This window comes from Apodemus sylvaticus, chromosome 3, assembly GCF_947179515.1.
Source record: "Apodemus sylvaticus chromosome 3, mApoSyl1.1, whole genome shotgun sequence".
In the NCBI taxonomy this organism is placed as follows: domain Eukaryota; kingdom Metazoa; phylum Chordata; class Mammalia; order Rodentia; family Muridae; genus Apodemus; species Apodemus sylvaticus.
The window spans coordinates 27,572,088-27,589,570 of NC_067474.1; the positions used below are offsets into that span (position 1 = coordinate 27,572,088).

A 17,483-nucleotide genomic window follows, 5' to 3' on the forward strand; every position below is an offset into this window, starting at 1 on the left:
TGTGTAAAATTGCCTCCTATTTCATTATGGGAGAGTGTCAGACTTATCTATTAGTCTGTTGATATGCCTGTCACTTGAAGTTAGAAGTTGACAGAAGGTATTTCATCAGACTGTCCTAGGGTTGGACCAGTAAGTCCCTAAATACAACCACGTGTGCTTAGTAGCCTTTTCTGAGTTTAATTGTACTGTGACTACTTTATATATCCTTTCGTTCCTTGGGGAAAGTCAACATTTGCTCACAGATGGCCCTTGAATCTTACCTCTTGTAGAACTTCCACAGTTTTGGGACCTTTATGAATCATAAGCTGCTGGAAATAAGTGTTGTCAGTAAGAAAATGAGGAGAGAGAGAGATTTGCAGGACCAGATGCCTCATATATCACCATGGTGCCAGCCAGGCACCTTGTAGCATAGACCTTAGTTGTGCCTCACACTGAACTGGAGGCAAACATGGAGGGTGACAGCCACGTGGCTCCTGCAGTGTCTGAGCAGCAGACTCACTAGGTCGGCAGATCAGAAACAGCCTTTGCCTGCCCCATCTTATGCCTGTTACGTTCTTGCAGGCCAACCTGCCCCTGCTACAGCGTGAACTCCTCCACTGTGCAAGGCTAGCCAAACAGAACCCTGCCCAGTACCTCGCTCAGCACGAACAGCTGCTTCTGGATGCCAGCACCACCTCCCCTGTCGACTCCTCAGAGCTGCTTCTCGACGTGAACGAAAACGGGAAGAGGCGAACTCCAGACAGGTGAGAGGGAGGAGCCCTGCGGACTAACTGTGGCCTTTTCTTCTGTCTCAAGTATGAAGACCTGTTTTAAGTCACTTGGAAATTGCTACCCTCCATCTCTCCTGGGAACACTCTGGCCATGTCATGGTGGCCTGAGATTTACAGAGAAGTAAAACTTTTTACAGAGAGTCTCTGGCCCGTGTCTGGGCAGCTTTTGTGCAGACTGACCTACTGATTTCATTATTAAAGCTAAAGTGTAAAGATGAGGCATTGACAAAAGGACCAATCATCACCAAGGGTTCATAGGACACTTCAGCATTGAGCTTCTCACTTAGCAGGTAGCATTCCTGAGCCACAGATTCCACACTCCAGTGTTTGTGAACGTTGCTGTTCTGCTGCCTTAAATCATGACACATTTGAAAGCTGGCCTATATGTGTTAGTCCATGAACAGAGAACAGCAGCTATTTGATCTAAGAAATACTATATGAACTGTGAGAAAACTTATCGGAAGCCAGATGAGCTAAGTCAAAGTAACAGCTATAAGACAGAGCTAACATTTAACACTTTTGCTTGACGATGATGATGATGATGATGATTGTTTACTAGCCAATATTTATCTTATCTAATACTCTGTTCTCAAGCCTGTGAGTTCTAAGAAAGAGAAAAGGGGCCCTCTCTCCATTAAACCCATAGCTTAATTGTTGAATATGGCATACACATGAAACTTCCACAGTTTATTAAACTATTTTCATAAATTTGTTCAGCCACAGGTATTCATAGTATGAATATGAAGTCTTAGCAGCATTTTGCACAGTGTGTGTGTGTGAACTGTGAAGATGCTTAAAAAGAAACTGTTCTAGACCTTACATCTTATGTACTTTCAATGTTCTCTCTCTATATATATTTTTTTCTTTATTATTGGATATTTTATTTATTTGCATTTCAAATGCTTTCTCCTTTCCCTGGTTTCCCCTCTGGAAATCCCCTATGACATCCCCCTTCCCTCTGCCTCTATGAGGGTGTTTCTCCACCCGCCCAATCACCCACTCCCTGCTCCCCACCCTGGCTTTCCCCTACCCTGGGGCATCAAGCCTTCATAGGACGAAGGTCCTCTCCTTCCATTGATGTCCGACAAAGGCCATCCTCTGCTACATACAGCTTTGAGGGGTCAACCTCTGGTACAATGCCTTCTGCATTCCAGGAATTTAGGAGCTTTGTAATAACTTAGGGACTTCCATCTCTGGCCAAGAGCTTCTTTTGCACTCATTACTGGCTTTTCAAATCAGTGCATCAGTACGAGTAAGCCGTGCTGCCTGCAGTAAGGCAGGCTTTATGCCACAGTCCATGCTTTGTAGTAAGGTTTCTTGCTCCTTCTCTCCAACTTTTCTTCCCTCCTCTCTCTCTTCCTCTTCTTTTTGAGAAAGGGCCTCACTTTGTATTGTAGGCTAGCCTTGAATTTGTAAGTCTTCTCTCAAATTCTCAGATTATTGGCATGAGCTACCAGGGCTGGTCTGGTTCAGGATAAGACTTTAGAAGTTATATATTCTTTCACAATTTCATGTTCACAATGTTCTCTATCTCTCCCTCTCTCCCTCTCTCTCTGTCTCTCTGTCTTTCTCTTTGTGTGTCTCGCTGTACATATCTCTCTGTCTCTATCTCCCTCACCCTCCCTCCCACCCTCTCTCTCATATGTATGTATATGCTATGTATATATATGTTATGTATGTCTCTCTCATATGTATGTATGTATATGTTATTTATGCTTAAAATGTATGTGTTATATGCCTTTCTTCATATTCTCTACCAGCTATTATCTTCTGACTCCCATTAAGCCACTTCTTCTGAGTAAGTTCTCCTTGCACTTTGAGGAAATTTTCCCTTCTTTTCTTTTTGTAGCCCAGTGAATATAATTACGGTTTCATGAGTGTGAGTAGGGACTATTTATTGGAAGAGGTCAGCTCACCAGTGACTACATTACTAAGGCATATGGCTACTCTTGTAGCAACCATTAACTGCCTATAGCTTGTTTGGGAGGAGTTGGGCCTTGCAAGTCCCTTTCCCTTCTATGATGCAATGTTGGTGGGCCTAGTCTTAGGCTGGTACCCATTGCTACTGTGAACTCACAGGTGCAACAGCCAAGTCCTGTCTGGAAGACAGCATTTCACAGCACGTTCGCCATCTTTCTGCCTTTACGTTTTCTTCTCCTTCTGCCTTGATCCTGTCGGAGCCTTTGAAAAGGTGGGACAGATGTATCATTTAGGGTTTGAGTAACTGTTTAAGCCTTTAGCTTTGTAATCTAAGTATGGGGAATGTATGATCCATGATGTCACTCAAGGGTAGATGATTTGCATGTACATGTCTTGCCAATCCAAACACATTAAAGTTCCAGGAAATGAGTTCCATGTGCAGGTATTGAGATATCATAGAAGACAAGTTCTAAGATGGCATTCTTGTGTCCATGATTTCTTGTGTACATGTGTGTATGTCACATAGACTACACTTACTGTCTTGGTTATTTAGGACAGTAGCTGTAGATTTCCTGTGATGGGTCTTCGGATAGAACATTCTTTCAATAACTGATGTGTCTTTTGTAATGGAGAGTTGGCACATAGATTTCCTTACCGTTAGGAGGAAGGGTAATGAGAATATGTTGTGTAAATACATTTGTGTCTTGTGGGAATTTTTTCAGAGCCAAGAAAATATGGGTCTCTACAGTCTAGTTTTGCATGTATTTTCCAAATCTCGTTTGCATATGCATTTTCTTCTTCTCTGGTTATTTATTTGTATCTCCTGCTCTACTATATGGAATTTTATAGAGTGTATAGCTGTCTGACAGCAGAGTTTTTTGTTGTTTCAGTGAATGTTTTGTTGGTGCATATGGTCTGACATGGATGAGCAGCCACGGTGAGATTTTGGAGTCTATTAAAGTGGCTCATTAAAAAGATCAATCTGTTTCTGTAATAACACTGGGAGCCATCAGTCACCGAAAGAGGCAAAAACTGACACCTGAGGAGAAAACACATTTTGGTAATTTGTTCATGACATATCATGAACAAAAGAGCACTCTATATTTTGTTTACAACTTTGGAGGTTTAAATTCCATGATTATTGCCAAGCTAATATGTTTCAGGGATAGTCTTTGGAAAGCTTAAATTTATTCTTATCCTTAAACTTATTTTTACTGGCTATGTTTTGTTGTTGTTGTTGCTGGTTGTTTTGTTTTTTTAAACTATCGTTGTTATTTTGTGGCACTTGAGACAGTCTCATGTAACTTAGGCCAACCTTGAACTCTCTAGGTAGCCAAGGAAGACTTGAACTCCTGATCCTCCTGCTTCTACCTCACAAGTGTTAGGATTGTAGACATATAAGGTGGGGTTATTGTCATTGTCATTAACAGGGAAATGTATTATCTATATAAGTTTATGAAATCATTCCTTTGCTTTTTTTCTATATGGAAAAGTAAAATGCTTTAGAGTTTCTTATAAAATTAGCCTGGGGTGTACTGAATGTGTAGTTCCATGGAATATTGTAGAGCCAAAACCAAAAAAAAAAAAAAGCCAAATATTTTTTTTATTTAAAAATCATGCCTTTTCTTATAATATCAGGTAAAGAGAATTTGATTTGTAGATGTTTATCCTTGTTTATTCTTTTTTGGGGGGGCAGTTAAATGTAATGAACAAATAGAGGAATGTTTGTCCCCTGCAAGCTAGCTCTGATGGCTTTTCAGACCTCAGTACCAGCATAGCGAATGAGGAGGGGAAGAGCATGGGTTGATTAATTTCATGGACCCTGCAAAGATCCTGTGCTCTGGATAGGTTCCACTGCTTGCTTACTTTCTTGTCACTGACTCAAATGATGGCTTCTAGGTGCCAATTCTCTTACTCTTTATCATCATTCCGATGACATCATTCCTCTCCGATGTTGATTTCTGAAACTGTAGAACTGGATTATTATGCACCCCTCCCCATCGATAACTAAACTTTTCCAAAATGCAATTTGTTGAATGTTAGAACGACATAGTACATCACTTGGGAGGGATCTTATGAATGGACCACATCAACTGCTTCTCTTCGTACTTGAGGAAATCCAGGGTTAAAGAATGTGCCCAAAGTCACAAAGCTGCCCAAAGGAGAGCTGGGTGTATATTTGTGTTGAAACCTTGCAGTTGTACAAAATGTGTTTGAAGGTACAGAATTTAAATAAGGAAAGCTCAATTAAGAATTGGAGATTTTTCTTATTCTCTAATTAATTTCTTTTTGTAATTACAGAAGTAGGTAAATGCCATAGTCTAATGCTCTAGGGGTTTATAAGTCTTTTTTAATGATAGGAAACCCATAATGAGCCGAGTTTCCTAGCTTAATGAATAAGTTAGTAGATGCTGGAGGTTGGAGAGCAAAGGGCTGTCATTTTCAAACTGCATTGGTTGAATATGTAAGGTTCGGCACCAACTAAACTGTGTATGTCCATTTCTTCTTAATAAAATGAATAAGGGGTCAATCTTTTTGATTTTCTAAAAACAAAAATGTACGTACACTTTAGGGAGAAACTGCATGATTACTTAGTTCTACAAATAAGAACTAAATTTGTACATTTCAACTGCACTTAAAATCCAATAGAGAAAGTAGGAGAAAGTAGAAACTTGTTTTTTTAGCAATACAGTCATAATTTGCATGCACCTTTATGCATTCCTCGGTTTAAGGAAGTATGCAGTAATCTCTGTGGTAATTATTTTATATCCACATAAGTTATGAAGCCTTTTAGTGAAATAGCATTGGCTGAGAAAGAAGATATGGTTGCAGGGATGTTTCCACCATCATGAATTCTAACGTCAACTTAAGTAACCTTCTTCTTGTCACTCCTGTAGGGTCCAGCTGTTCCAAATACTCCCCATGCCTACAGTTATATTGCCATTTATGGTGTCTGCAGTCTTTTCTACATTTTACATGTCAGGCCTCCCAACCTGATTCAGTATCTGCTATGTGCAATGAAGGGTTCCCAGTTACAATTCTGGAACAATGGCTACCGTTTATCGAAGTTTTAACATGTTTCAGGCCCTGTACTATATAATTCAACCACTAACCTACAAGGTTATGCATGGATTTAGGAAGGTTAGATACTATGGCTAAGATCATATGGCTCACAAGAGGGGATCCTAACCCTAGGTTCTCTGACTTCAACAACTATGTTCGTAAAGCTGTGATTTTCTGGTCCTGGCCCCTAGTTCCATACCTGGAGAATTTTGTTGGATGTCACATATGTGTTCCTCATTCTGTCCTCTCATTCTCTCGGCAGGTCTAAGATAGTTAGTCTTTGTTTTGCAAATGGAAACACTGAATTTCTTAAAAGTATACGGCTTCTGTGTTCATATGGCTAGAAATGGCAGAGCTAAATGCTGGAGCCAACTCTTTGTGACTCAAAAGCTCCTGCTCTTTTGAGTGTACATTCTGGAGAAAGGCTGTTTCTTAATATCTTAATAATTAGCCTGCTTCTCTGGATCCTTTTGGTATACAGATTCTGTGTGAGAGTATAGAATCTCAGAGATCCAGTAGTATAATTTTTATTTTAGTAAGGAATTTAATAAAGAATTTACTCCTAGGCTGGGAATAGTGGTATATAACTATAGGTTCAGCACTCAGCTGAGACAGGAGGATCTCCGGTTTGAGACCTGCCCAGACTTCACAGTAGCATGCTGCTTCACATTAAGCTTGGTGTATAGCTAAGTAGTAGATGATAGAGCACTTTGCCAATGTGAACAACTCCCCAGTTCAATCTCCATCAAACACAGACAGACTGGTGGACACGTGGATACATCCATGCATAGACACACATACATATGCACAGGATATAATTTTAGTGGCAAGTCATAATCGCATGGCGTAGCCTTCTACAGGATCAAATCTGCAGCAGATGGTAACTAATATAGAGAAACACAGCTAGACAATACACAGAGAGGGAAAGAGTATGGAACACATAGTCCTCAATGGGATGTCTCTATCAAATCCTCTGCCCCACCCCACACCTGTCTTGATGCTCAGGAAACCCATGGAAGGGTGTGTAGAATGAGTGTGAGAGCCAGTGAGGATGGAGGACACCAGGAGAACACTGCCTTCTGAATCAACTGAGCAAACTCATGAACTTACAGTGATGGAACAGGTTTTAGCAAACACAAAGCCTGCAAGGGTCTTCACCAGATCCTTTGCAAATATGTTATAGTTTTCAATTTGCATTTTTGTAGGATTCCTCAGTGTGTGAGTGAGTGGGTCTCTGATTCTTCTGCCTTCTTTGGGTTTCTTTCCCATCTGTTGATTTGCCTTGCCCAACTTTGATGTGATTGTTCTTTTTTTTTTTTTTTTTTTTTTTTTTAATTTTCATTCTGTGCAAAATGGGGACCCAGGTTGTTATCTAGCTTCTCCTTTTGTTGTCTTTTTTTTCCTAAATTCTTTGTTTATATTCCCAATGCTTTCCCCTTTCCCAGTTCCCCCCTCCCCATATGTCCCATCAGCCTTCTGTACACCCATACTCCAATCACCTCCCTCCTTTTCCTCTGTCCTGGTACACCCCTACAATGCTGGATCAGGCCTTTCCAGGATCAGGGCCCTCTCCTTACTTCTTCAAGGGAGTCATTTGATATGTTACTTATGTCAGGTATTCAGAGCTTCTGGGCTAGTTAATATCCAATTATCCACTTATCAGTGATTGCATTCCATGTATATTCTTTTGTGATTGGGTTACCTCACTTAGAATGATATTTTCTAGTTCCAACCATTTACCTACAAATTTCATGAATATATTTTATTCTGTCAGGCTTTGTTATTATCTCTTCAGAGCCTGTTATTTTCTTTTTCGCCAGCACCTCCCAGCTTATTTTCTTTTTTTAATTTAATTTAATTTTTTTCTTATTCACTTTACATCCCACTCACTGCCCCCCCATTACCCCCTCTCACCAGCTTTCCTTCCCCACCCCATCTCTTCTAAGCTGCCCCCCCTCTGCTATCCCCCATCCTGGCAATTCAAGTCTCTGGAGCTTGGGGACTCTTATGGAAGAATAGGAGGAAGGATTGGAGCCCCCTAAGGGGATAGGGACTCCACAGGAAGACCAATAGACTCAACTCATCTTGACTCTTTGGGCTATCAGAGTCTGAACCACCATTCAAAGAACATACACTGGCTGGACCTAGGTCTCCCCACACATATGTGACAGATGTACAGGTTGGTCTTCCTGTGGGTCCCAAACAACTGGAATGGGGGCTATCCCAAAAGCTCTTGCCTGTAAGTGAGATATGTTCTTCTTCTAGCTGGGCTGCCTTGTCTGGCCTCAGTGGGAGAGGAAGCAGGAACCTGATGAGCCTGTTCTTTTCTAATGAGAGACAGAAGGGGAGGGAGAAAGGGGGAGGTGGATCTGGAAAGAATAGAGGGAGGGGAAACTGTAATGAGGATATATTACATGAGAAAAGAATCTACTTTTAATGAAAGAGAAAAGAGAGATCAAGTCTCATCTTTGGATTGCCATTAAAGAGTGACCCAGGAACCAAATGCAGAGATTGGCTCAAGGACCAGAAGAAACTGCAGGCCTTCCACTAGAATGTGCAGATGACAAGCTGGAACATGAAGCCAGCAAGAGAAAACATGGACTATTTCTGTAGTGGCAGAGATTAAAAGATGCGCAGGGGACAGCCAGTGACGCTGTAACTGTTGAACAGATGGTCAGTGTTAGGAAGCATCTGAGGGAAACATTCCTTCCTCCCACTTGGGGAAAGGATGCTCAGGTGGTTCCCTGAACCTGTATGTTATAATCTCTGAAGGTCTAGGCATCTTTGTCGTGTGTCTGGAGTAGCAGACAACCACCTGCCTCTCATATCTTTCTGAAGACAGTTGTGTTGCCTGAACGTGTCTCTCTTGGGTAGTTGTAGCAATAGAGAGATTAAAGGTGGTTTTCTCCATCTGGCCCAGTAGTGACAGTTCTGTGGCATTCCAATATCTGTTTCTCTGTCCCTCACCATCTAAATATTCCTTTTCCTGAAGACACAGAAGTCACTTCAGACTTTTGTGGAGAAGTGACTTTTTCTCTTTAAGCAGACAGGAAGATTTATAATATTTTTGTTTTGTTTCAGATATACATCAAGAAAAATTTATGATATAAAATTCTTATTTAAAGTCATCCATTTCTGAACAATTTATGCAGGGACTTCTTGTACCGTTATGTTTTGAGAATGATGCTTTTTCCCTCTTTGAATCAAGGCTCAGTTGTTCTATTTGATAGCTTAACAAGCAGCACATTTCAGAAGAGAACACATGTGTGATGTTGGTTTTCATGCTCTTAGTCTTTTCTTTAATAGAACCTTTTCCTCCTAAGTTGAGATATACATACATGAAGCTTAAGAAGAAAATAATCTAAGTCTTTGTGCTTGACAGAAAGGATTTCAGATCAGGGTCTCCTTCCTGCCCATCTTCTTCTCAGAGCCACAGTCCAGCACTGAACATAGCAGTGGAGACAGGGAGCAAGCCAGTTGGGAGAATATCCTTGGCTGTGCTCAGATGCTGGGTCAGTGGGTCAGTGGAAACACAAGAGGAAGCAGTGTTCTGAGTAACAGAGGATGGACCAGAGGTATTACAGACCAGCAACAGAGTTTGGTTCTGCGGAAGAAGACATTCTGGAGACAACATAGGAGGTGGTGAAGGAAGAAGCAAGAGAGGAAGAGAGGGCAGACTGAGCCCACTTGCCCTCTCTGTTTAAAATGCCTGTTTGGTTCATGTGATTGAGCATTTAAGGCATTTTCTGAAGTTATGAATCCATTTGTGATGGGATTAAGATTTAGAATTTTTGCTGCTGCATTTTTTGTTTGTTTTCTTGGTTTGTTTGTTTGTTTGTTTAGACAGGGTCTTACTCTGTAGTCCAAGCTGGCTTAGAACCGGCAGTCTTCCTATGTCAGCTTCCTGCAATTACAGTCATGCACCACACCAGGGCGTGTCTTCCTAATTCTAAGGTGTCTTGGACAATGAAGCATTGCCTATCTCCAGAAACATTTTATAGGAGATTTTTCTCAAAGTAAAAGAAACATCTAGAGAAAAGGAAGAGGTCAGACCCACTTGCATCATTCAGGTGATTTGTCTTGGCTCTCTTTGTCACCTCCTTCTCTTGATGGCTTTTTCTATTTGTTTTCTATCGCCTTGAATGATGTAGTCTGTTGTATGCTGCCGAGCAATTATCAGTGTGCACTGTCCATCATGGGTTGATATATATTTCTAGTAGACTTTTAAGAAATATTTACTTTATTATTATTTTTTAGATATGTGTATGAGCCTGTCATGTGCCATGTGCCAGAGACATCAGATCTGGAGCTATATGTAGTCGCAAGCTGCTTAATATAGGTGCCAGTCATCAAACTTGCATCTTCTGCACGAACAGTCTATGCTCTTAATCACTGAGTCATCTCTCCAATCTCTCATGTGTCAATTGATAATCTCTGTGACTGAGGAACTAGAAACAAAATAGCCTCAGTGTGGTAAGGAGTATATTTATCTTTTTTAGTTGTTTCTCTGAAATTTTAAATTTCAGAGACTTTACTGAGCAGGCATCTGAGACTGGAGAGGTAAGGAATCTAAGGCCATGCTGTATCTGGTCTGGGCTTAGGTCAGACCTCCTGAGTGGTTTGGCCTAAGAGTTGAATGATGGATGTCCATTAAGATGATAGCTTGTGGCTGGGAGACATAGCATCCCAAGGTAGACTTTGAAAATTAAAAACCATCTTCCATATAGCCCTGAGACAAACTGTGGTGACTTCTTTGTAGATCTGACTTATTTCAAGGGGAAGTCTGTTTTGAGACAATGAAAGGGTATTTAATTTTGCCTAATACACTTTGAAAAGGGCAACAAATGAAAATGCAAATATGGAATTTACCTAAGCAAATGAGGTATAGATGGTTATAGGCATTTCTAAGAGGCAGAGACCAATGGCAATTAAGTTGTTTTAGTTACTCCTCTGGACACATGTTCTGTGAGTAGGGTGGGACTTAGAACTAGACAGCTCGACTTCTTAGCTTCGTAGGTCTATGTCAGTGGTCTGCTGTGAACGATATCGCCAAAGAGGGGTGCTTGTCACCAAGCGTCAGAGTGAGAAGACTCAGTGTCGAATTTTAAGAGAGAGGACAAACTCAAGACCTAGCTGTGCCCGTGTTTCAGGAGTTGGGAATGGGTTTTGTTTCGTGTAATTGGGCCACTGAAGTAGCAGCTCTTGTAAGAATGGAGACAGATAACAAGTCTATCCTTTGAGATCTGGTTGGATTCTTTCACTGTTATACAACACTGTTGTGTTGATGTCATTGAAATAAGGTAAAATGAAATAAAAGCTCTAAGCTGACCTGGTGTGACACAAATGCGTCAAAGATGTGTTGATGTATAGAAATGCTTGTGCTACTGAAAAATATTTAGAGTATATTTTTATTTCTACACACACACACACACACACACACACACACACGCACACACGCACACACACATGCACACACACACACAAGCACACGCACACGCACACACACTATAAATAATTCATTCTGTAAAACAAAGAGTAGAAAACCTGACAGGAGATGCTGGGTTTCACACTTAAACTTGGCCAGAAAGTCATTATCCTTGAATGTTTTAATCTTTAGAGTAATGTCATTGGCATTACACTATTATAACAGGACAATATTGGAATAATTAATACTGATAATAATAATACTAGACTATCATAACAGAAGCATTGGATTGTTGGGTTTTCAAACCAGAAGGGACCTCAGCTGTCATCTAGTCCAGTGGTTTTCAAACTTGATTTTTAGCAGCAGACTAATTTTTTCTTTAAAAACTGAAATTTTAGGTAGAACCTCGTTTTATAAAACAGGTAAGACTAATCAGTGGGTTTTGCTGGCCCTTTAAATCCTGATTTGGCAGGGCAAACCGTCCTTCATTGCCTACAGAATCCCGTGTGCACGTCAGGTGTCAAAGTTTGAAAACCACTGATCTAGTCCAACCCTTTCATTTTACAGATGAGCAAACTGAGGTCCAAAGAGGTTAAGTGACTTGCCCAAGGTCAAACAGCTAGTCGTGGAAGAGCCAGGACTAGCTCTCAGGTCTCTTGACTTCCAGTCCCGTGCTCTTTCCACTACACCACACTGCCAGTAAGGTAGGTGCTGGGTTAGCATTATGTTCATAGCTCGTCATAGTCTTCACTGCTTTCCGACTGATGTATGCTGGTAATATGTACTGAGTGTCAAACTGTGTTATTTAAAAAAATGTATAGGTTATGAAAGTACACATTACAATCACGCAGACAGACTCACAATAAATCAATATCAAAAATGTTTCCTTCCACTTTAAAAATTATTTAGGTAATGTCTGAGCTATACGAGATACTTCAGTCTAATTCCAGTGATCAATATGTATGGAGTCAGTATGTTAAGTGCAGACACATGCTTGACGGGAGCAGCATTGAGATTTCTGGCCACCATTCCCATGGTGGCCATGCACTGCTGTCATTTCCAATATCGGCCAAGTCTCCCATCTCCTTCTTTAACTTGTAGTGGGCATAGACTCGCTTCACATGGAATTCTGCAGACTTCCCCGCTGTTCCTTGGGTGCTTGCACTCTCCTCTCCAACCCCTTTATCTTTCCCTGACTGGCGTGTGTAAATTGTCATTAGGACTCCATCCTACAGGAGCAGATGGGAGGATCCTTGTAGAGCCCTCTTGCCAATTATCTACAGCTGTGATTCAGTTTTTTTCTCTCCATTGATTCCTTTACTATAATCAAATAAGGACTGTCACTAATGCCAGGGAAGAAGGAAAGGTGTCTAACGGGTTCTGTAGCTACTTACCAGCTCATGATTGAAAAAGGCTTCTGGAGCTCCGCAGCCTGTGTGAATTGTAAGATTCTTATGAGATGACTTCCCTGGGAAAATAGATGTTACCAGTGTTTCACTGGCTTGATGAAGGGAGCCAGCTGCTAGGTCGTTAGTGTGCAAGCTCTGCTTCCAGACAAAGTGAGCTGCAATTTGCTTCTTTCTTACTGAGTTTATTGGGTTACTAAGTAGAGATGCATTCAGCAAGAACCTGTTTCTTTAGCTCTACTGGTGTCTGCAAATCAAGGAGCCGTGATTAGGTATCTGGTTTCATTTGGCAAATGCATTTCTCCTGAATGTCAAGTTCACAATGCTATACAGTGCATGGCGAAGGTCATTTGCCGTGTGTTCCTTTCTTCTTGTAAGAAGCATCAACTCCAGGCAGGACACATAAACTCTCTAATGTTGAATTGACTCAGTTTTAAAATAAAGTAGGTTTAAGGATCAAGAGCTTAACTCATCGATAGTGAATTTCCATGTTATTCCTTGGGTTCAACCCCCAACACAACACTCCTCTCTAAAGAAAACAAAGTGACCTATATTTTCCTTCTAGTCTCAGTTATCTACACGTGACTGTTGACTGATTTCTTTTCCAGTGGCTGAAGATAGTGTTGAAGATCTAGACTCACTGTATGAGTTCGGTTTAGTCATTGCACACAAATAGAATATGGAAACATTTTGTGTCTTTAAGATCAAGTTCTATAACCTTTAATCTCTGGTGACCTGAAATGTGGCTGCTGGGTTGTTGAGTTTTGAACTTTTAATTTGAATTAACTTACATTTCAAACTGTCAATTCCAACTAAGAAGCCCTCAGTTGTTCTTGGGGACAAAACTCGCCAGATGGAATTGAATGGTGTATATTCTTCATCTAGATAGCAATTATGCTTTCCTCTGATAAAACAGCATGGAATGATACAATATGTCTTTTCTCTGCCTTTTTTGAAACAGGGATTTAATTATGTAGCCCAGGCTGGGGTTGTAGGTGTGAACCTACTTTGCAGCAAGTTCTAGGGTAGCTTGTTAGAAATTACATATCTTTTTGCATGAATGTGTCACCTGTAGGAGACTGGGTTTCCTCTTCTTTGTGACTTAACCACATGGACTGTAGCTTCAAAGGTGTTTGCTAGTTCCATGACAAGTGTGGCATTTCCTCCTCAACCCTTCGGGCTGAGCAGGCATCTTAGTGAATTTGTATAGAGTCTCTAGGAAGCATTAAATTGTATGTCACTGACCAGTGAAGACATATTCTCTTGAATATTACAAGCTCAAGTTGGAGTATCTGGAATATGTTGAATACTTTATGAAACCAAATTCTTTTCTTCCCTCCTCAGAACCAAAGAAAATGGCTTTGACAGAGAGCCTTTGCACTCAGAACATCCAAGCAAGCGACCATGCACTATTAGCCCAGGCCAGCGGTACAGTCCAAATAATGGCTTATCCTACCAGCCAAATGGCCTGCCTCACCCCACCCCACCTCCACCTCAGCATTACCGTTTGGATGATATGGCCATTGCCCACCACTACAGGGACTCCTATCGACACCCCAGCCACAGGGACCTCAGGGACAGAAATAGACCTATGGGTAAGACTGAAGGATCTGTTTTCTTCTTTGGGGTTTGGCTATTTGGAGATTTGTGGTATCACTTCTTAACTGAATTTGAACATGTAATCTGACAGAAGAAAGCATCTCTCTTATGTTGTTTCCTTTATGAAGAAAGTCTACTAATATGCTGTGTCTCTTCTTTAATTGCTTTTATTTTAATTAATTAACTAAGTAATTAAACCTTTGAGGCAGTCTCTTTTGTTATATAAATCAGTCTGCTCTCAAACTTAGAATCCTTCTGCCTCCTGAGTATTGAGATTCTAGGTATGTACCAATATATGAGAGAATCACTTATATGCTTTAACATAACTGATTAACTTTTTGTCTTTAGAGGAGGGCGTCAAATATTATAGAAAACCCCCAATTCTAGTTTCAGAAGCAAGGTATATTTTCCTTGTATTCTTTTTCAATATGAAAGCTTTCATATGCAATCCTGCCACAGATGCTTTTTATTTAAATTTATTTTCTTTCACTGAAATTTGGTGTCAAAGTTGGTTTTGACATTTCCTGTCTCCATACTATTTCATATTTCCAAAGTATCTATCATATGACATGTTGTCTGTGACCTAACTTGACAGGTATGCCTTCAGAAATATTTTGGTATATTAATAGACAAATGCTAGGGATAAGTGGTAGTGTCAATTTTACATCAAATATCAGAATACAGAAGGAGTGGCTTTGGGCAAATATATATTCTATTTGGCCGCATCTATGTCTTCATTTCACAAATTATAGGAAGTGATATTTTTAGGAGATATTACCATATGGAGAACAAGTGTCAAGGATGGAAATATCAGAGGTCGGAGGATTAATGAAACGAGCTGTGACAGGTGACTACAGTCAAGGTGATGACATCACGTGATTAGCAAATGTGCTATTCTTGAAGACCCCTTCAGTTCCTAGTTTTTGCTGAGTCCAGCTTGCAACAGTAATCTACTGCTCCCCTTTTTGGATCTTGCACATCAGGAGGTGTTCCTTTACCACAAAACTAGTTGTTGGCAAACTTGGCTAACGTGAGGAATTTGGAATTTGATGGGTAACACACAAGTCTAGATTGGAAAACAGACAGCTGAGTCACGGATGCAGAACTCTGGGAAACAGTCCACCAGCAGGCCAGTACTAGAATAATAGTGACAGTTGCTCTTGTTTTCTTCATGGGCTGATGTCTGAAACGTAGCAGTTGATAGGATGTTTCTAACTAGATTACTAGAAAGCAGGAGTTATCATATTAGGGTTTGTTGTCTCTCTGTGCAGCCTTCCACATGTTTATAGAGCAGCATGTTGGGGGAGGTGCGTGGAATGGGAAGAGAGATCACAGAGGCTTTGGTTATGAGATGGTTAATTACTACTTCTGGTTCCCGAAAGAGTGATTTCTACAGTTTTATAGCATGTCAGACAAGTGGTGAAGCATGTAATTCATGCTTTCTTAGTAGCCAATCTGTCTAATGTTCATGCAGGTAATATTTCTAAAAGGATTTCAGAAGTTGCTATATCTGTCTGGACAGAAACTTCAACCTACACATTAGATATGATATAGCTTTACTATTTATTTATGACTTAATGCCTGAAAGCTGTAACAGCTCATTTTTATTTTTATTTTTATTTTTATTATTTTTATTTTTGAGACAGTCTGTCTACATAACACTGGTTAGTCTGGAACTAACTATGTAGATCAGACTGGTCTCCAAGTTACAGAGATCCAGCTGCCGCTGCCCCTCCCAAATTCTAGGATTAAAGGGTGCACCATTGTGGCCAGGTATAACTTCTTATATTAAAACAGTAGTGGGGTTACCTGGCCACTGGGAAACTGGCTCAACATATTTCCAGTTGTGAGCACAGAAGTGTCTTTTTCAAGTTATCAAGTAGCGCTCTCCAGGTCTTCCTTCACTTCCTCTCTTGGCTTCCTTGGATACTGCACTGAATATACCCTGTAAGCTGAAATAAACTCTTGCCTCTCCCCCCAGAAAAGAAGTTGCCCCTTTCTTAGGCAACAACTAGCATTTGGTGGAGTGCTAGTTACTATGCGTCATAGAGTAATTAGCACGGAAGTAATTATGCTTATATGCAGTGATTATGTTTCGTGTAGTAATCTGAAATGTCCCCTTATGAATTATGCCTGCAACCACTGGTTTTATGTAATTTTCTCCAGACAACGTGTCTCACCTTTTAATTATACTAGCTTATTAAAACTAATAGTGCTAATCTCTAGAGATATGTGCAACTTATTAACCCTTTCTAAAGCCTGACAGAGTTTAGTCTGTGTTAATATAAAAGAAAAACAAAATTTTGATGTATAAGAAACAAATTGTAGTGCTTCATGGAGCTGCCACTGTGAGGGTATCGCCACAAAGGTATGGTGTATAAATACCTCTTACATGGAGGGACATATTACTCATGAGAATTCTTGAATAAACTAACTTTGCAAGCAGCATTAGTTTATCAATAAGCTTAAAACATGGTCCCGTTTATCTAGAATCTTCACAAACTAAGAACAACTTAAGTCTCAACCTTAGTGCCAAGTAGCTCACAAATGGGAAGCATTTGTTTTATTAAGTGTTGCTTACTCATGCCTGGGTCCCCGTTGTGGCCTTCTCTGTTATCAATACGATCAAAACAATGTAGGGATGGGAACTTCAGATAGTGATAAATGCAAACATTCACTTTCTTAATTTTTTTCCTTTTCTTATTCAGTTAGACCTAGCCACAACTCCCAGACTTCAAGTGCATTGAGCCAGTCCTATATTTCTTCACCCAAAACTGAAGATCAAACCCGTTTCTAATACTAATCATATTATTATTATTATTTTATTATTATTATTATAGTGAGATGAAGCCCAGTACAGCTACACAAACGCTGAACTGCCTTTATCCAGAGACATCCTATTACTCATTAACTATCCTCCTTATTAAGCACGTGTATCAGTATTGAGTGCTGAAGTTCTGATGTATTTGTGACTTCAATAATCCTTGATCCTCATAGGCGTATATCTAGATGCCAGTGTCAGGAGTGTCCCTGTCACATTTATATTCTTATCACTCTCTAGTTGTTTTCTATGATGACTAATTTTAACATTAGTGCTTCTTTTCCCTGAAAACACAGGCAAAATAATAAGTCAACAAAAATTGCGTATTTGCAAACATTTCAACTTGAAATAATCACAACAAACAGAGCAATAACTAAATATTACTTTCCCTCGCAGTCTTTTCTATTATGCAAATCAGTAAAACATATTTGTAGTTTTCCCTTTTTACCAATAGGTGGCATTAACAATTTTAATTTTTG

General features: G+C 40.1%; 1 protein-coding gene across 1 annotated transcript in view; it reads left to right on the plus strand.

Moving 5' to 3' along the window:
• Runx1t1 (RUNX1 partner transcriptional co-repressor 1) overlaps positions 1–17,483 on the plus strand; it is a 110,565-nt gene that overhangs the window by 63,301 nt on the left and 29,781 nt on the right. The window contains exons 5-6 of the mRNA XM_052176108.1: positions 562–743; positions 13,929–14,179. Coding sequence (XP_052032068.1) covers positions 562–743; positions 13,929–14,179 — 433 coding nt within the window. The remainder of the gene's footprint in view (positions 1–561; positions 744–13,928; positions 14,180–17,483) is intronic.